We start from the raw sequence: 20,539 nt of genomic DNA on the forward strand, positions 1-20,539 counted from the left end.
GGAGGAACTAGGTGAGAAACCCAACTTGATTCAATAGGTTAATCCATGATCTAGCATGCTAAAAACATGGGTTAACCCGATACTAAATAGCCCAGAAAAACCCAATCAATGCCTTATCAAAATCAGTTGATATTTTATTTTATTAAAATGATATTATTTTTATTTTTCTATAAAATAAAAAAATAAAGCCTCCCTCCCGAGTTTAAACTTTAAAAACTATGAAGACCCGACTATTATTATTATTATTTTTAATTTCTTGTCCTACTGAAGTTAACAAGTGTGCTGGAGAAGCTTATCATTTGATACCTATAAAAAAGGCATAATAATTTGAGAGCAATGAGAGAATAAAGAGTGAAGCGAAGAGAAAAAGAGATAAAGATGAGTTGTTGCCCATTGCTGCCATATGCAGCAGTGTGTGTGAGTTTGAAGTTGAGTTATAATAGATGTGAGTTTTCCTCCTCCATGTATTTGTTTTGTATTTTTTTTATATTTCTAATAATATTAACCTCTCCTGTGAATATAGTTAATTTATCAAATCACGTTAAATATTATATCAGTATACTAAGTATTCATTGGACAACTATTAATACATCACCAGTCGGATTCCCCAATAATAATAGCATGAAATCCTTAGCTGCTAGAGCACTTTCTCTACTGAGTATTCTTAATGAACAATCCTCTTATTTCTGATTGTTCATAAAAAAATATTTGCAATCTTCTTACACATGTATCTAGCATTACCTTGTTCTGGTAATTTTGAATTTGCACTAAGCTAACGAAATTATAACATAATTCTTTCACATATTTTCTTTCATGTTGCCAAATTGCATCCTACTTGTTCTTCAGAAACTTTTCGCTGTAATCGACAAGACTAGATTCTTCAACCTCGGACATATACAAGGAAGATTCTGCGAGTACATGTACTTGGTCTGGAACTATATATAGTAGAAATCATTGCATCATCAACAATCAGCTGTTAGTATATATTTACAGAACTAGAAATTATTACATGGAAAAAAGGAGAGTAATAAACAAAACAAATTAATTAATCCCTAAAATATAAAAGAATTATTAAATTGTCTCTTGATAGGTTTTGATCTCGCTTTATTTAGTATTGTTTTATTAAGAAAAGGTTTTTCTCATCAATCTTTCCATCTTATCTACTTTATTTTTTTCTATTTAAAAAAAAATCGGGAAAATCATGAAATGGAAAAAAAGATTAAGTTATAAATGGATTTTAAAACATAAATATTAAATAAATAATTTCTAAAACAATGAGAATCATTTAATTAGTATGCTAAACTGTAGCGACCGTGTACAATTAAATTAAAGCCGGCCTCCACTGCAACCAGACCAGACTGGTCAACCCTATCTTGATTTCGACATATTTAGAAATTACGGTACAAACTATATTTTTTAAAATTTAAATTAATTTTTTATTTAAAATTAATTTTTTATATTTTTAAATATTTTTAATGTGATGATATTAAAATTAATTTTTTTTAAATAAAAAATACTTTAAATCATAACCATTAACATATTCCTAAATAAACAGAAATCCTCCCAGCCTAACTTAGGCAACATGCAGGTGAATAGGAGGAACCAGGCGAGAAACCCAACTTGGTTCAATAGGTTAATCCATGATCTAGCATGCTAAAAACATGGGTTAACCCGATACTAAATAGCCCAGAAAAACCCAATCAATGCCTTATCAAAATCAGTTGATATTTTATTTTATTAAAATGATATTATTTTTATTTTTCTGTAAAATAAAAAAATAAATCCTCCCTCCCGAGTTTAAACTTTAAAAACTATGAAGACCCGGCTAGTATTATTATTATTTTTAATTTTTTATACACATATACGGCAGCTACACACAGAACAGAAAAAAAATTCCCCTCTTCTTGTCTTCACCTCTACCTTCAGTTACCAATCTGCTTCTGCTGTTCTTCTTCTTCATATTCCACTACTACCGAGCACTGACCTTCAATTTAAGCTTGGATTGCGTTTAATTTCAGGCAAGTTAACCTCTCCTTTCTTCTTCTCTCCACAGTTTTTGAAACACTGTTTTTACTCATTGATTTTTAGGTTTTCTGTTGAAGGCTTGAAGCCTTATTTTACTGATGATCTTATTCTATTTGGTCCATGGAATCTCTACATTTCGTTTTTTCTCTGTTGAATTGAGTGACACGAGGAAGTTTAGGGTTTTGGTTTAATGACAGTTTCACAAAATTTAGGGTTTTGGTTTAAATTAACAAAGCAAGCAATCCAGTAGTTTCTGTGCGTGGAATGTTTTTATTTTTTATATATATTTATTTGTAATTTGACTGAATGACAGCCATGACCATGTATCTAGTTCTGTTGGCATCCTTGGTAACTGTTTTGTTAGTTAAGAGAATTATTGTAGGCGTGGATTTAGCCAAATAATTTCCAAAACCCTTAATTTGTGGCCATGATGGTCCACATTATCACTTGATTACAAATTGGAATTGTTAATTTATTAGCAAAATCAAGTATTTATATTGCAAGTTAATGCGTAGATGCATGAGTAGGCTATATTACAACAACTAAATTGCGTTGATAAAAAAAGAGAAAAAAATCCCGTAGAATGGTTGCTCAAATTTTTATCTAGTGCATGTGGAACTTTTCTTTTAATTACAACAACTTTTGTATTAAATTAGATTCAATGAAGGAAAAAAGAGAGTCTTGAAGAGAGCTGTGATGAGATGAGGGAAGACAAAAGCACATTCCATCAGCTGAGGCTTGTGATTGACACGAGACTCTATGCTTGAAACTTGCCCTCTTGTAGTGTTGTTGCTATATGAAAAGCAAAGCAAATCTAGCAACTTATATAGAATTATAACATATTTTAACTTCTATTTGCTTAACAATCTAATCAATTATGATAATTTCAATTCATTTCTCTTCTTCCTATTTTTAAAGTGTTGAAAATTATTTTTTTAAAAATTTGGGCGGGGTATTTGAATATTTAGGTATTAGAGCTGCAATAGTCACTAGCCTTTAATTCTTGTTTTTTTCCTGGCATTAAAGGCTGCCTAAACCCAACAATGAAGAATGTAAAAATCTCAAATTTGAACCGGTTTCTGGTTCAGTTCTAAATCTAAAAAAAAAGTCGGATTTTTTTTTTTAATTCTCAGATGAAGTTGAATTTTGTGGTTTTCTGTTCTACTCATAGATAATAATTTTTTCCGTTTTGATTTTTCTAGTTTTTCTTAGAGTGACAATGGGTGATGATAATCTGAAGACATGGGTCTCAGATAAGCTAATGTCATTGCTTGGATATTCACAGGCAACTGTGGTTCAGTACATTATTGGAATTTGTGAGTTTGAATTTAGTGATTTTTTGTTCAATTCATAGTGTCACTTTTTCTCTTTTGATTTTTCTACTTTATAATTGTTCTCTCTCTCTCTGGTTTTTTTTTTAGCTAAACAAGCTGGTTCTTCAGCTGATGTGCTTAGTAAACTTGAGGCTTTTGGGTTTCCATCATCGACTGAAACCCAATCTTTTGCTCTAGAAATCTTTGCTAAAGTTCCCCGTAAAGCATCTGGTGGTTTAAATGTGAGTTTTTCCCTGTTTCTTTTTCTTTCCTTTTAATTTGGGAATTATGATTATTCTCTGCTATAGTTGGCTGCTTTTTTGGTTTGCTTGCCATTATTCTGTTTGTTAAATGAATGATGCTTTTGATTTCTGTTGCCCTAGCTTTATCAAAAACAAGAAAGGGAAGCTGCTGTGTTGGCAAGGAAGCAGAAGACCTATCAACTTTTGGATGCTGATGACGATGACGATGACGATGACGGGGATGATGGTGCTGGTGGTATTGACAATAAGTCTTTGATTGCCACTACATCTGATAGGCACAAGAAACGGTTCAGGAAGAAGATTGAGAGTGAAGAGGATGAAGGTGATGAGGTAGAGTGTTTATATTCTTACTGCCAGAACTCTTTTTTTTTGTTCATTAGGTAAGCTGCTTGTCAATGTCAGTTCTGACAGCATTTTTTTGTTTTGACCAAATGCAATGCTGCAGGTGGTCAAACAAGCGGAAGAAGCAAGACGGGTTAAAAGACGGACTTCCTCATATGAAGAAGATGAAGATGATGATGGTGATTCTGAGGTATGCCTTTGTTGTTCAAATGCCTCGTATTAATTAATTTGATCCCTTTCCTTGTAATTTATTTCCTTGCTATTTAGTAAAGAGATTCTTATCAAGCATTGCTGGGGTGTTGCTTACCTTGATCATTATAGATTTTACTAATAGTTCATAAACCTGTTGTAAAATGATTTATTCACAGTATTTTGCTTAGCTCACTGGTTTTTTTAGCAGTTTTTACTCTGAGTTTAAATATGGCTTGTATATCTTGTGTTGTGTGTAGGCAGAGGAAGAGAGATTGCGTGATCAGAGAGAGAGGGAACAATTAGAGAGAAATATTAGAGAACGTGATGCTGCAGGGACTCGTAAGGTACACATCTGCATCTAATGATCTATCTTGTTGTCTTGCTCATTTATGCTGTTGCTTTTGGGATCTGTTATGATCTTTTATTATATTTCTGCGCTCTGCCATTGTTTGAAGTATGACACCTTCTAAAGCTAATGCATGCTCTTGCAAGGTCAATTTTTTTTTTAGTATTAAATGTAAATCTCATAAATATGTACTTGCAAACATTCACAGTACATGTTTCTTACTGACGGTCTTGTCTGGTCTTATTATAACAGCTAACAGAGCCAAAGTTGAAAAAGAAGGAGGAAGGTATAAAATCTCGAGTGCTTATGTTTACGTACCCACATCCATAAAAGTTCTCTAACAATGCTTTTTTTTTTTTTCATGGAATTCTCATTTTTCTTATCATGCAACAGAAGAGGCAGTTCGAAGATCAAATGCTTTGGAGAAAAATGAGCTTGACACTTTGAGGTTTGTGTTTGATTATCTGCTGCTCCTTGTTTAATGACAGGGTAGCATTGCTGATCATTCTTCTTCGTTGGCATTGATTCAGAAAGGTGTCACGACAAGAATATCTAAAGAAAAGGGAACAAAAGAAATTGGAAGAAATCAGGTATTGCATAATCACGCATGGGATATTGCTATCACCTTGCTTTAGTTGTCTTGCTTACTGGTGTTTTTAGCCTTAATAACATGATAACCTTGCTTATGGTTGACACTGTTCAATAATCTTGAACTTCAGGCTGCAAATCATAAATTGCATATGATATCTACTTTTATGTTTTTCTTCTCTTTCCCTGTTTTTTCTTCAATTATCCATATCCTTTTCAGAGATGACATTGAGGATGAACAATACCTCTTTGATGGTGTGAAGCTCACAGAAGCTGAATATCGTGAACTAAGGTAATAAATCCAATTCGTTGTTGCGATGTATCTATACTCTTTCACAAAATTTCCTCCTTTATCTTCACCTGCAAAATTGTTTATACCCATATGATAAAAACAATAACAGGTTATTAATTGGTTATTGCGATAGCAACTGTTCTAGAGTGTGTGTTTTAGATATTGAAGACAAATACCACATGCAATACTTTTCAACTTGTTTGCTGATCAGGGCTTTGTCATAAAGCCCTTTGATTCTGAGTGTATTGTGTATCTTTTGATGTTAGTGGTTTGTGGACTGTTAGCTGCTAGTGTAGCCAAACAGTGGTCTTATGTAATTGTTTAGTTGTGCTATGGCTTTATATAATTGGTACCCTTTGTCACCTAAGTTGAATATCTCTTTTGGGTGGCTCTTTTATGCCTTCACTAATGTGGCCATGGTGCAAAAAATAATGTGGTGCAATGACTTGGACTGCTTCATATCTTTTTATTTTGGTTCAAGTCATGTCTTATGAGGATTGTGGTCCTTTTGTTTTGTACTTGGACATCTGGAGAACATACTTAAACTTGTAGCCATCAAAATCTTTCTCTAGTTTCTAGGTAAAACAATACAATCTTTCATATGCATTTTGTACCATTTGCTCAAAGCTGCCCCAAGCTCAAAATATCATTCTCCTGTAATGGCTTCTGGACATATTTTTATATTCAGTAATGTTGGGTAGTTCAGTTACCAGATATTGACTACTATTAAGCACTACGGATGCTTTATTTTAACAGATACAAGAAGGAAATTTATGAGCTTGTGAAAAAGAGGTCAGAGGATGTTGAGGACACGAATGAGGTAATTTACCATTTTTTGATGATTCTATTTAATTTTGTTATCTTGATTGAGTTATTTTATGTTGCGGTAATTACTTCAGAAGATGATTCTTAGCTCTTTCACATTTTCCTTGCATAATCATATACTTGAATTTAGATTGGGCTTTTAGTTGTTATGTAGTATTTTCACTCATATTTGTGATTATTAAATATTATCAGTTTGCAGCCTTGGGGGTTCTACTTTGTACAGTTTTGGTGTGCATGGGTGTACCCTTTCTTGTGTTCCTAGCAATGTAATTTATATATATACAACAAAATGCTTCAATCCTAAACTAGTTGGGGTCAGCTAGATGGATCCTTTCACATCATTTCACACAATCATATGCCAAATCTACCCAATGCAATGTATATATCAAAAAATTTGTTCTGCTCCTAACCACTCCAATATAACCTTCATGTTTTTCTTGAGTTACTGGTGTTCTCATGGGACAATCTGGAACTTGTATAATAATAAAATCTGGGAGTTCTCTCTCACATGCATATAAGTGTTCACACATGGAAGCACTCATGCACGCCCTTGCCCACTCTGCCACCACCGATGCTAATAAAATGTCATATTTTTTAGAATTGTTTCATTAATTGTATAGTTGTCATAATTTTTAACTAGTTATATTAATGAGTAGTGAACATATTGTTAAATAGTAATGCACTTCCCCTTGCACTGACAAAGGTGGTTGCATTCTTCAATTCCTCTAGTCTGACACGTAGTGGTCACTATTCTGTTGGCATTCCCAAGTAAACATGTTTTAGATGCTCTTGAATAAACTCTAGTGTGCTTGCTTATTTAGGATACTTTCTACAAGGTATGTTCAATCAGAGCTGGTACTTTTGCACTACACTATGTTCAAAAGTGGAAAGATATAACAATTTCCTTTGTTTAGGTATTCAAACGAGGAGAGAAGTGAAGGGAGGGGATCAGAAAATTTAGTTGTAACTTCTTTCCAGATCCAGCTTTTAGTTTCTCTCTAGAAGTAGAGAGATAGATGAGAAGTTTTTGATTTTGCAAATTTGATTTTTGAATTTAATCACATATGGAATCACTTGGTTACACTATTGTTAAACCTTTAAATTCCCTTCTCATCATCACGTCCTCTTTAAGGTATTCAAATTCAAATTGGCTGAGACTTTAGAAGGCAAATTCACTCAACATTTCTTTCTCTGTGACACCTGAAATTGCTAGAGACCTTCTAAGCAGTTTTCATGACAAAAAAGAAAAACGATCTTAAAGATGCTTGCCATCTATATGCTGTTTGTATACATTTTTTTTCTAGTCACTATATGTCATTGTTGCTTGCTAACTCTTGATGTGCCATCCAACATTCTTTCTGGAGTGCAGTACAGGATGCCAGAAGCATATGATGAGGAAGGAGGCGTTAATCAGGAGAAGAGATTTTCTGTGGCCTTGCAGCGTTACAGGTCAGTTTAAAAGGAAGCATCTGGTGATTGAAATCACCAAAATTGTTCTGCAGAACATGAACCGCATTTTGTTAGAAATGGAAAATTTTAGTGTTCACAAGTAGCATATTTTGCTTTAGACGGGAGTGGTTTGTTCTGATGTTAAACCATTTCATACTGTTTGTTTGCTGTAGGGATGGCAGCGCTGGAGATAAAATGAACCCATTTGCTGAACAGGAAGCTTGGGAAGATCATCAAATTCGTAATGGAATATTACATAAAATTACATTCAACCAAACACATCATGTTTAACTCCTTATTCCATTCATTTTTTTGGATGTACTTATATTCTTCACTCACCATTTTGCAGAAAAAGCAACATTGAAATATGGTTCTAAAAATAAAAAGCAAATATCTGATGATTATCAGTAAGTTAAAACATCTCTTCACCATTACAATATCGGCAAAATTTCCATCCCAATGGCTTTTTTTGTCTTGTTTTAATTTCTAATGAGACATCTCCATTTCTCATTTTGGTTTCTTATTTGTTTTCCTCTTTTCAGTTAAACAAAGTTATATGGAGGTTATTTGATGCTTTGCTTGTTTCATGAACTTGCAGATAATTAGTATTTTTAAATGTGTTTAGGTTTGTGTTTGAGGATCAGATTGAGTTTATCAAGGCAACGGTCGAGGAGGGTGACAAGGTATATCTTATTTTTCCTGTTCTTTTAAATCTCAAGGATCATTCAATTTTCTGCTGCAATTCTCTTATCCTTGCTTTTTTCCGACATGCAGTTTGATGATGAGCTGGCCACTGAGTCACTTGAAGAGTCCAATGCAAAATCAGCTTTAGAGAAGCTTCAGGTGTGCTGAAGCAAGATCTTTAATTACTGCATCTAAATACCATGGTTTACAAGTGACAACAGATTTGATAGGTTATAAAAAGGGGAAATAGGTTATAGGTGGGGATTTGGATATGTTTAGCTTATGGCTGTGCTTGAGAAAAGTAAATAAACAAGGAACTAAGGATAAAGTAGTTTAAAAAGAAGGAAGAAATCAAACCTAGCATCCCACCGGGGTTTCTAGAAATCACTCATAGGAATTCTTAAGCATCACACCTAAGATAAGAACATCATGAACCTAACCTTGAAGGCAGAAAATCTCAATTTCATCCACTCAAAAACCCATCCTTGCAAAGTAGGAGTTACAACCAATATTTTTAGGCTAATAAGTAGGTGCCTTAAGTAGGTGATTAAGGAGGTGCACCATAACTGGTGGTGTTTGGCAGGTTTGTTAATGCTGAAGAAGTTGACTGGTCAACTTTCAAAAATCACAAAATTACCCCTGACAAACAAAAATTACAAACTGCCCCTCTCAGTTAGAACCCCCAAAATATGCTATATTAAATAGTAAAACAGTCTAGATTAGCTCCAATTATGGCAAGCAAATGGACATGCTTGTAGCTTTAGATTTCCCCCTACAATAAACTTTCCAGGTGCTATTTTCGAATCTTTTTTTGGCTAATGGGGTCTGCTTCCGTTCTTCTTCTTCTTTTTCTTCTTTGGGAGTAATTCTGCTACTCTGAGGAATGAAATAAGCAATGTGGACAAAGCATTAAAATAGCTCCCAGAAAGTAAAGCTTCAATGAATATGAGTCAGGCTGTGATGATCATTTTGCAATGCATAAAAGACCATTTATTGTTTTGTAAATGCATGATCTGATGTGTTTTCTTTTCTCACTCGACATTGCAGTCTTCTAGGATTTTCTGAGTAACAAACCCCTGCAGTGGTTGTGGGAACATTTGCATGTCTAGTAGTCTACCAGAAAACATGTGATTTACTGTTATGTTGTTAACTATCACCTGCATTTTTTATTCTTTCAGGAAGATAGAAAAACCTTGCCTATCTATCCATATCGAGATGAACTGCTCAAAGCTATCAATGATCATCAGGTATTTTCTTGCAACATTTAATGCTTTTGCTAATTGGTCCCTTCTTGTCGCTGGTTATTTTTTGCTCATATGTAAACTATAGTCTTTTGTACATGAACTTGCCTCATTCCCTAGAGTCCCACTTGTTCTGAAATGAGATATTGTGGGCTAAGTTGTATTTCATGCTATCAAGAATGGCTGCCTGTTTCCCTGTGTCCATTAATGAAAATAGGATAAGAAAAATGGCAAAGGTTAAAGTACTATTGAAACGATATTGTTTGCCTGATTTGGCATTATTGGAGTTTACACCTTTTTGCGACAGGTTTTTAGCTGTAAAGATAATTGCCTGAGGTCAGAAGACCAAGAAATCATAGTAAAACAAAGTTCTGGCTCAGCAGCAGCAGCTGACATATTCGACCCTGTTTTGAACCATAGCTAGGAAAGGTTGGTTAGGGTAGGAAAGAAAGCAATTTTTTCAGTATCTTTGAAGTTTGGATACAATTTCTTTGTTTTGAAAAACTTAAAAATATGATTTTGATATTTATTTTCTAATTGCTACATTACACTGATTTTTATTTATCACAAGAGGCCTATTCTTGTATTTCTTTTTTCCATCCTAAAGCGTCATATATATTTTCTTGTGATTGGAGGGAAAAAATAATTAAGAGTGGCAAAGTTACTAGATCATGATTATAAAAAACCTTGAATGAAAGAACACTTTCAAAGAATTGCACGCTACTATTGCATGCTACCAAAACCACTCAGATTCTGGATTAGGCCTAGTTTGCTAGGGTAGATATTATTTGGTTATTTTTTCCCTAGTATTTTCCTCTCAAGTGAAGTCTTTCTTGCTTTTCATTGATGGTAGTAATCTCTCGTCTTAGCAGAAGGGGAAAGGTGTTGTACTTGAGCTATCCAAACTAACAAAGAGAGAGGCATCTCTTGTCTCTCAAAAGGCTCTTATTACACTCCTCCTGTCCTAGCCAAAAAATTGTAAGAGGTAGAAAGGCAAGAATTCTCCTCTTGTTTTGTTTACACTGTACACCTCACAAAGCCTTCACAGCTTCAATCAATCTTGCATCCCAAACAGATCCCTGCCACAGAGAAGACATCCACATCAATTTTGTGCTCGAAATGAAATGAACAAGCAAGCAACAACTGATTCAAAAGCATTCTTACAGAGTAATCAGCAATTGGCCAAGATAATTGTAAACCCCTAGTCAAAAATAGGTAACTCAGGGTTAAATAAATAGGGTAAATAGATAAATATGGGTCAAATAGGTAACTATTAATTGAAAAATGATAAATTAGGGAGAAAATCTTATGAATTAGGATGAACATTTCCGGGAGATTAATTTAAAATTTAGAGAAGCTAAAGTAATAAAATAACATGCAAAATATTAGTCAACGATAAATCGTGAAAACTCCTTGACCAGGTAAAAATAATAATTTGAAGGAGGAAATTTTGTAAATTGGGTATGGATCAATGCATGACCCTATGCGTGATAAACGTCGAATTTTAGTATAATCCTCACGCACAATCACGCTATTGGGACTAAAGTGGTAAGAAACCCAAAGAAAAATTTTATGATAATTATGATTGGGAAAATTTTAACCCAAGGTAAAACATTATGTCTTAAGATCCACGTAAAATTTCAGTCCGATCCAACGGTTGGATCGAGAAATATGTTCAATATTGTAAAACTAGATAGTTGGAAATTTCACGCCAAAAATCTGAATTTCGCATACTATATAATTTACTTAAATCATCTTGGGTTTTAGACTAATTCTTTGGAGATTCCTATTCATACTTGACATAAATTTTTTTTCCGAGTTTCTTACCACTTTTAGTCTCAATAGCGTGATTGTGTGTGAGGATTAACATTATACTCATATATGATGATTAGAAATATAAAAGTTACATTGAAATTTCAGGTCATTACAATAATCCCCTGGGAAGTGCATTTGTCTTCCTAGTAGCTTCAGAGAAGATATGCACATCAATTTTGTGCTTTAAATGAAATGAATAAGCAAGCAGCGAACTGATTCCAAAGCACTCATACAGCTTAATCAGCAATCGGCCAAGATAATCACCTGGGAAGTGCATTTGCCTTCCTAGTAGCTTACCAATTGAAAGTTGCTTCTAGGTGTGACCAAGTCTTTCTTCAATAGGAAGAAAATGCACTTCTCGGGGGTTTTGCTTGACCATGTCTTTCCTAACTAGTATTGGATCAAATGACTTAAAATTAAAGCATCTCTCTTTGGACCTCAAAATTCTTTGCCATCCCCTCTATCCAGTAGTTTAAGCATATAAATGCTTTCATCTAATTGCTGAACTGTGTTCAGTCATACAATTTATAATGTCTTATTAGATGGGGCATCTCCAGCCACTGTGCTTGAGTCTGTAACATGGCATTTACTTACTACTTGCATGTGCATGAGTGGATGTAGACCCCCCAGTTCATGTTTTTTTAATAATATTTTATAATCTCTTTTGCAGGTTATTATCATAGTAGGAGAAACTGGTTCAGGGAAGACCACACAGATACCACAGTATCTTCATGAAGCTGGTTACACCAAGCATGGGAAGGTATAATCTTGTTCCTTCATATGCATTTGCCATTGTAGATGCTAATTGCCATTTTTCTATTGTTCCAGTTGTCACCCTCTAGTGAATTATTACTCGTCAAAAATTTGAGTAGCATTTTCTTGTCATATTTTCGGTACAAATGGACACACATGCAAAATTTTCTTGTTACAGTATTGGGCTTTTGGGAATCAACAACTGATGCAATTATTGCAACTTGCTCTGCTATTATGTTGATATTCTTTTTGTGGTATAATTTGCAATTATTTGCCTAAAGTTGTAGTTAAATTCCATAATTTCTTCTTTTAACTGAATCTTAATTCTAGTGATTTAAGAAGAGAGTCAAAACAGGAATGACCTCGAACACCAATGTAACAAGCATTTGTATTTACACACAGCTAGACATGCCTGTAACACTGATTCTTTTATGATAACTGATATAACATTGAAACATCAATTAGTGTGTCACCAGTAGGGCAATGGCCCAGTACATTGGATGCGTGCATCCCCTACTCCCATAGGGTCATTTGTGATCCAAGAAAAATGATTGGGAATGGCCCTAGTTTTGTATCTTATATATATTTATCTCGAGAGTCAATTATGCCTTGTGTTCTTAATGTTGACAATTACATCCAAAGAAACTATTGGGACTGGGTGATGTTGTGGTGTTTTTGTTGTTCCTTAATTCTACTTGACAATGACTTGCAACATGGAAAATGATGTGCTAAGATAGGCAAAATTAAAAGTGTGCCAGATTACTTCAAGAGATAACCAAAGGTTTTGCCTAAATGATTTGAGAAAGCTGGTGTCCACATGTTTGACATTTTTGAGACTATCAACTTTTTTTTGTTGCTTCTTACAGGTTGGTTGTACACAGCCAAGGCGAGTTGCTGCCATGAGTGTTGCTGCTAGAGTTTCACAAGAAATGGGTGTGAAACTTGGGCATGAGGTGTGTGGCATCTGTTATTACTCTCAGTCTCTCTTTTCTACTCATGTTTTTGTTTATTTTACCAAGTGTAGGTTTATATGCGTTCTCACATATGTTGTATTCACTGTCACTTGGATTAAATAACTGTAATTAAATCTCAGCCATCAAACTAACATGATAACTGTAATTATGTGAAAGATGCTAAGTACACTAAAATACCATGCTACAATAACTTATTGAAATTAAAGTACTATATAGGATCTGCTCCTATATCAAAATGACTTAAACCTAATTCATGCAGTTGACTTTGAAGGCACGTTGCAATGATCATTGGTTGGACAGTAAATAAAGACAGAATGTTTACAAACAAATTAAAAGAGAGTGATTTGTTTTTGTGAAATCTAGCTATTATTATGGCTTAAGGTGTGCTCATATCATCATTTGAGATTTTCTATTATCACAGACTTAATAGGATTCGAAACTCCTAGCATTTAAGACAAGGAAAGCTTAATTTGTGGAAGTATGTTAGAAATGGTAATAACCTACTATTAAATAACATTTAACAGTAAATGGTTTTCATGTTATCTTCAGGTTGGCTACTCCATTCGTTTTGAAGATTGCACATCCGATAAGACTGTTTTGAAATATATGACCGATGGAATGCTCTTGCGTGAATTTCTTGGCGAACCAGATCTGGCAGGCTACAGGTGAGCTATGTCTCATTGCCTTATTTGTGGTTTTGATGTGGTCGGTTCCACTGGCTTAATAAAGCGTTTTTTTATTTTATTTCAAATTAGTGTTGTGATGGTGGATGAGGCACATGAAAGAACTTTGTCAACTGACATACTGTTTGGATTGGTAAAGGCAAGTAGATTCTTTCAACTTTATAGCTATAATTCATTTAATATATTTATGGATGTATAAAACCATGACTATGTGTATATTCTACCTGATAGAAAGAAGGTACAGATTCTTTTGCTCATTCAATACATTAATGCATAATTTATTTCACTGCCAGGATTCCATGAATATATTCTAGCAATGTCAGATCTCTAGGAACAGTATAACCACATTAGGATTACATCTGTAGGAACAATTTTACCAGCGTTAGGATTACTTATTTTTGTACATGTACCGGTTAAACTCTTGATCATTACCTGATTGTTCAACATCCATGTTTCTATGTGATAGGATATAGCCCGTTTTCGACCAGATTTAAAGTTGCTTATTTCAAGTGCAACACTTGATGCTGAGAAATTTAGTGATTACTTTGATTCTGCTCCAATTTTCAAAATTCCTGGGAGGAGGTTTCCTGTTGAGATACACTATACAAAAGCCCCGGAAGCTGATTACTTAGATGCAGCTGTTGTAACCGTACTTCAAATCCATGTGACACAGCCGCCTGGAGATATTTTAATATTTCTCACTGGTCAGGAGGAAATAGAGACAGCTGAGGAGATTATGAGGCAGAGGACAAGGGGTTTGGGTACAAAAATTGCGGAACTTATTATTTGCCCTATATATGCTAACTTACCCACAGAGCTCCAAGCTAAAATATTTGAGCCCACTCCTGAAGGAGCACGGAAGGTGGTCCTTGCAACAAATATTGCGGAAACATCCTTAACAATTGATGGGATCAAGTATGTCATAGATCCAGGTTTTTGCAAGATGAAATCATACAACCCTAGGACTGGGATGGAATCTTTGCTGGTCACACCCATTTCAAAAGCTTCAGCAATGCAGCGTGCTGGCCGGTCTGGACGAACTGGTCCAGGAAAGTGTTTTCGGTTGTATACTGCGTACAATTATCTTCATGACCTGGAAGATAATACAATACCAGAAATACAAAGAACTAATCTGGCCAATGTCGTGCTCACTTTGAAGAGTCTTGGAATCCATGACCTAATAAATTTTGATTTTATGGATCCTCCACCTTCAGAGGCATTACTTAAGGCTCTGGAACTGCTCTTTGCACTGAGTGCACTAAATAAACTTGGTGAATTGACTAAAGTTGGTCGAAGAATGGCTGAGTTCCCCCTTGATCCCATGCTGTCTAAAATGATTGTTGCTTCTGACAAGTACAAATGCTCAGATGAGATAATTTCTATTGCTGCCATGCTTTCTGTTGGAAACTCAATCTTCTATCGTCCAAAGGACAAACAAGTTCATGCTGACAATGCCAGAATGAATTTCCACACTGGAAATGTGGGGGACCATATTGCTCTTCTCAAGGTTAGTTACATATGTAACACGCTAGGAATGGATTCAAATGCATATAATTATATGTATACATGCATATTCCCACACTTGGTCTCCTGCAATTACATGCTGTACTAATATAGGCACAATGGTTTGTACATCATACTTGTTTATGCATGTACACTTGTTAGAGATGCTTATCAATCTCAATCACTCTCTCTCCCGCCCCCTTTCTCCTTGTTTGTTATTCATTTGTTAGTTAAAACAAGGTTACTTAGGAAATTAAAAAGCAGAAGGCTAATTTTCATCAAAAGGAAAAATAGGAAAAGAAGCAAAAGACCAGTAAGTTCAATCAAATTTTTTAGTGGCTAATGGTTCACCTTTTGAATTCTTTTTTAAGAAAGTTCATTTTATTTTGCACTCTTCAAAATACCCTTTCAAATATGAAATATACATTTATTGTTAATTGTCCTACCTTTTGGAAGAGAACTTATTAGATTGAGCTTAATTTCTTCATTTTTTCTTTTCCTAGTAAATTCTTCAAGTTTTGTTGTATACTTTTCGTCACTGTTAAAAACACAACTTGAAGAAGAAGTTAACTCGCAGTTCTCCAAAAACATTTACCATATGATGTAAAATGTGAAAGAGATCTTCATCACACATCAACGAGGCCCCCCCCCAAAAAAAAAAAAAACAAAAACAAAGGTACACGAGTTGAAGAATTCTAAATTTTAAAAATGCAATAAATAATGCAAGCTGAAAAATTAAGAAATAAAGGTTTAGATCTATGAGTTCCCTTAAAAAATTGAAAGTACACATGGAATATAACTTTTTTGGATAAATAATTCACATATGAACTTATTGGTCAGTGAAAATGATGATAGAACTTATTGGCCTTTTACTTCCTAAAACTGAACCTATTGGTAATTTTCCCAGTTTACTGCAATATATTGTTCTGATTTTGATAGATTTTTATGTTACATTTTCAGAAATTATGATACGAATTGCATTATCATTGTGGTTTTCCTTTTTATTTTATGAACTACATTTGAATTACTCATATTACTTGATTCAAGGTGTCCAGAATGGTTGCCTCACAATGTTTGTTGCTGATGTTTTTAGGTGTATAATTCTTGGAAGGAAACTAATTATTCGACACAATGGTGTTATGAAAATTATATTCAGGTATGGCTCAATATTTTAGAATGGCATATTGTCATCTAAATTCCTGATTCTTTGTGCTATGTTACCCACTGTGAGTGTTCAAAATAGACATGAGTCCAAGTTTTTCCAACTGTTGAGGCCTCTGATCCATAAAATGGGTGCAGGGTGTAGGTTCCAAAAGAGTCCTTTTTCTCCCCCTGTTCTGGATAAACAGTTCTTTGCATGCTGGTATATCAGCACACTTGAGCCCTTTTAGTAAAACCGAACATGAATTTTTTCAAGCAGCACAATGTGCACATGGGCATCTGGAGATCTGACTTGAATTTCAAATAGATTGCTCCTATCATAATTGAAAAACTAAATATAGCCTCCAAAGCCAATTCTCATAAAAGTCTGATCTCTGACCAGTCAGCATGTGGCTAAGTTATTCGTGGCAGTATAATGATAACTCTTATTTTAATTTTGATCTTCTCCTTGCTCCCTCTCCCTCCCTTTCTCTCTCTCTCTCTCACACACACACAACACAACTTTTATCACTTTAAACCTTTTAACTTGGCATAAAGAATTGTTTGTGAGTTTAGAACTAAGAAAATGCCTAGAACTCAGTAATAAACAATTCAGCATGACGGCGGGAAGTTTGTTTGATTGATATCCCCCCCTCTCTTCAAGTTCGAAAATTTAACTTCCTACCCATGCTTGCTGGAGTCCAAAATGTGGGCTAATTTCTTCACTTGTTTAGTGTTGTGTGAATTTTGTTGACTTAGCAAGCCAAGCAGTTCTTCCAGCTGCATTGCTGCTGTTACAGATTTAGTTTATAATTTAAGCTCCACACTCTTGGTACCGTAGACATGAAGATAATCTTCAATATTGTGTGGCCTCACCTCGGGATTATGACACTGATTGATGCTGGCCATTACAATATGTGGTTACAGATTTTTATTTTGTTCATGTTAATTACTCATGGTAGACTTGAAGTGTGTATATTTTAAACTGCAAATTTGACAATATAGTTCATCTGACACTCAGCTTAGCCCTTCAATTTTCTTTTTAGCGATATCTGATCTGTAGTACCTTGTTACCCATGGTCTCCATGGTATCAGGTAAGGAGTATGAAGCGAGCCAGGGATGTACGAGACCAGTTGGAGGGCCTTTTGGAGAGGGTTGAAATTGAGCTATCATCCAGCCCCAATGATTTAGATGCGATAAAGAAGTCCATAACATCTGGTAAATTTACTAGCAATAACTATTACTATTTATTTGGAGTCAAAATACTCACGTGATCTTCAGTATTTAATTCAACTCTAATCATCCTTTCTAGGTTTTTTCCCCCATTCTGCTAGGCTACAGAAGAATGGATCCTACAAAACTGTGAAACATTCACAGACAGTTCACATTCATCCCAGCTCAGGGTTGTCGCAGGTGAGATGTGTTTTGGCTCTGTTTGGCCTTGCTATTATGCATAGTAGTGTGCAGCTTTTGTCTAGCTTTTAAAAGTAGAAGTGTTTGGTAAAGAGCTTGCTTTTTGAAAAGGCAAGCATTATATCTCAGAAAAGCAGGTAAAAGATGATTATGAGAGAACATCACCTTCTCCTGCTTCTATTATAGTCAACTAAGAGGGGTGCTTTGATTATAGGCACGCTAAACAGACCCTTTGTCATTAATGATTCTTTGTGATTGTCTAGGATGGCATATCAACATTTTCAAAATAGATATTGTCCCTGGTTTTCTGTATTATACTTGAAATGAGTTTGAAGTAAACCGCCGTGGCTTTTTATTTTCTTAACCTCAGGATGACATCTTCCATTGAAAAGATTTGTATACTATCTAGGTAGGGAATTTTCTATGGGTGATTCTGGTTTTTATCTGGTGTAGTTGTTGCAAATAATTTTGGAATGCTGATTTCCAAGAGCCAGATAGTTTGCATAAACACTAGGCATAAGCATTTATAGACCAGGATGGTTGTTGAACCGATACCAATCTTGGGATTAGGCATATAATGACTATGAAAACTGTTTATAAATCTCACAGATGGTGTACATTTCTTTGTATCCTGATCTATCTGGATTTTAAGTTGTCCAAGGAACCTAAATGCTTGCGCTAAACCTTTGCACAACGTTAGAAGGCTTTAACCTGTGTGTTAAATAGGGAAATTTCCTTTTCGTCATCTTCACTCAGCAGTTGGGCATGTAGGCTGTAAGTATACCTGTTATAGATTTTTTCCTTCAAGATAATATTGTTCCAATGAAAATTATATTGTGCATAAGTTTGTCCTGAAGTGTTTTTTTCTTCTGTATTGTGCTCCACCATAAGCTTGTCCTGAAGTGTTTTTCTTCTCTAATGTGCTCCACCATACAAGCGTTTTCTTGGGTGGGGAAATTGACAAGGAGTCAAGTACATGTCAGGCGGCATTTGTTATTTCAACTTGTACAAATCCCATTATCCATGTAGTGTTTTGCTGTGTGCTTATATATTTTATTTATTTCAATGCAGGTGCTCCCAAGATGGGCTGTATACCACGAGTTGGTTCTTACTACTAAGGAGTACATGAGGCAGGCAAGTTTTACTCATCTCAAACACGCATTTCAGATATTACTCCCATCAACAAGGGCTTCACTTGGAAATTGGAATATGTTTTGGGTTATAGCTGAAATTTGGAACACGAATTGCAGGTAACGGAACTAAAGCCAGACTGGCTGGTAGAAATAGCTCCCCATTATTACCAGATGAAGGATGTTGAAGATCGTATGCTCTCTTCTCCCTCTCTCTCTGTGTATATTTGCGTGCATGTGTGCGTGTATTACTGAAAGGCCTGAATATTATTGCTGTTCAAGCTTGCAATGAGGACACAACTTATAAGCCAATACCAGTCAAGTATAAACAACATAGTAAACAGATAAGATGAGCGTCCACGAATGCCTAGTATAAATAGCTTTTCCTTGCTGAAAAGCGATTGCCTTCCGCATGTTATTGAATGACATGATTTGGCTGACAATGATTTGTCGTCTTGAGTGGGCTTAGATCGGAATTCTTGCTTCTATTTGAGAATTTAAAATGGGAACTCTTTCTGAATATCCTGTAGAGAGTAAGAACTTGATGCATGCAAATTAGATGAAAAAAGCTTGTTCTACGTGCATGCATCTGTCATTAGGACGGTTGAAATCTTGGTATTAGCTTGCAATGATGGCAATCCACAATCGTTTTAATTTATCGTACCGAAGAAGTGCTTCCTTGTGATATGACATTGCGCTTCATTGTGTTTAGTGACATTTGGTTTTATGTTTGGCAGCGGGGTCGAAGAAAATGCCACGAGGGCAGGGACGAGCATCATCGCAGCAGCTGGGTTCATAAGATACGAAGAGTATACGGGAGCTTGCAGCTGAGTTCATAAGATATGAGGAGTATACGGGAGCCCTAGAGTTATTTGTGGTCTAGGAGTACAAGACGTAAATACAATTTTGAAGACAATTTGACATCGCATGTAGGGATAGTAATTTCATCTGAACCAATAGATACTGACCTGAAATTTGGATAGTTACCTTAATCAATGATTAATGACTATCCCAACCTTACTCTGACCCAAGATTATATACATTTGTACTATGTATATATAGAACATTTATGGAGAAGGCTATATTGCTTTCAGGCAAATTATGTTGTGTATTATGACGGATTCAAATATAACACTTGTGATTTTGAAAATCATGGATCATACAAGTCATCACAAAAACAAGTTTATATAAACCATACAAGTTCTTATTGAGACCAAATTGTTGCATCTTGGATAAATTAATTAATCAATTCAACAAATTCATAAATTCATCTTTTTAGGAGTAGTGGGGTGTTTGGGAGTGAGCATGAACTTGTTTTTTTTAATTAAAATTTAATTTTTTTTTTAATGTTTTTGAATTGTTTTGATGTGTTGATGTTAAAAATAAATTTCAATAAAAAAAAATTATTTTGATAATTTTTTAAATGAAATATTTTAAAAATCAATTGTTATTTTATTCTCAAATATCCTTTTAGGCACCAACCTCTTAAAATTTCTTCATTAGCATCATGCATCTATTACGCAACACAATAATGTGAACCAATACTTTAAATATCCATAATAATTAT

At 34.7% G+C, this 20,539-nt stretch overlaps 1 protein-coding gene across 2 annotated transcripts; it reads left to right on the forward strand.

The window, feature by feature from the left end:
- The first annotated feature begins 1,798 nt into the window (after nucleotides 1-1,798).
- Nucleotides 1,799-20,074, forward strand: LOC118057099 (pre-mRNA-splicing factor ATP-dependent RNA helicase DEAH1). Of its 2 annotated transcripts, XM_035069558.2 has the most exons (28): nucleotides 1,842-2,018; nucleotides 3,228-3,341; nucleotides 3,447-3,580; nucleotides 3,722-3,931; nucleotides 4,047-4,133; nucleotides 4,393-4,479; nucleotides 4,734-4,767; nucleotides 4,875-4,929; nucleotides 5,012-5,071; nucleotides 5,290-5,361; nucleotides 6,118-6,181; nucleotides 7,556-7,635; nucleotides 7,809-7,876; nucleotides 7,985-8,042; nucleotides 8,261-8,318; nucleotides 8,410-8,478; nucleotides 9,498-9,566; nucleotides 12,046-12,135; nucleotides 12,995-13,081; nucleotides 13,652-13,767; nucleotides 13,858-13,924; nucleotides 14,252-15,292; nucleotides 16,382-16,444; nucleotides 17,524-17,647; nucleotides 17,742-17,842; nucleotides 18,914-18,976; nucleotides 19,093-19,165; nucleotides 19,710-20,074. In XM_035069558.2, exons 2-28 carry the CDS (start codon nucleotides 3,245-3,247, stop codon nucleotides 19,769-19,771), a joined length of 3,189 nt encoding a protein of 1,062 aa, XP_034925449.1. In that variant the 5' UTR covers nucleotides 1,842-2,018; nucleotides 3,228-3,244; the 3' UTR covers nucleotides 19,772-20,074. The 2 variants fall into 2 exon arrangements, with proteins under 2 accessions (XP_073260934.1, XP_034925449.1); XM_073404833.1 differs by lacking the exon at nucleotides 3,228-3,341 and having other exon boundaries at nucleotides 1,799-2,018.
- Nucleotides 20,075-20,539: the final 465 nt, after the last annotated feature.

Source organism: Populus alba, chromosome 15 (assembly GCF_005239225.2).
Source record: "Populus alba chromosome 15, ASM523922v2, whole genome shotgun sequence".
Lineage (NCBI taxonomy): Eukaryota > Viridiplantae > Streptophyta > Magnoliopsida > Malpighiales > Salicaceae > Populus > Populus alba.

What these genes read in the sequence shown, in the direction of transcription:
- LOC118057099 (XM_073404833.1), top strand. Translation starts at nt 1,814, where the DNA reads ATGAAGACCCGGCTAGTATTATTATTATTTTTAATTTTTTATACACAT. An exon ending in GTGGCCTTGCAGCGTTACAG is followed by an intron (nt 7,636 to 7,808) that starts GTCAGTTTAAAA and finishes TGTTTGCTGTAG; the next exon opens with GGATGGCAGCGCTGGAGATA. An exon ending in CAAATATCTGATGATTATCA is followed by an intron (nt 8,043 to 8,260) that starts GTAAGTTAAAAC and finishes AAATGTGTTTAG; the next exon opens with GTTTGTGTTTGAGGATCAGA.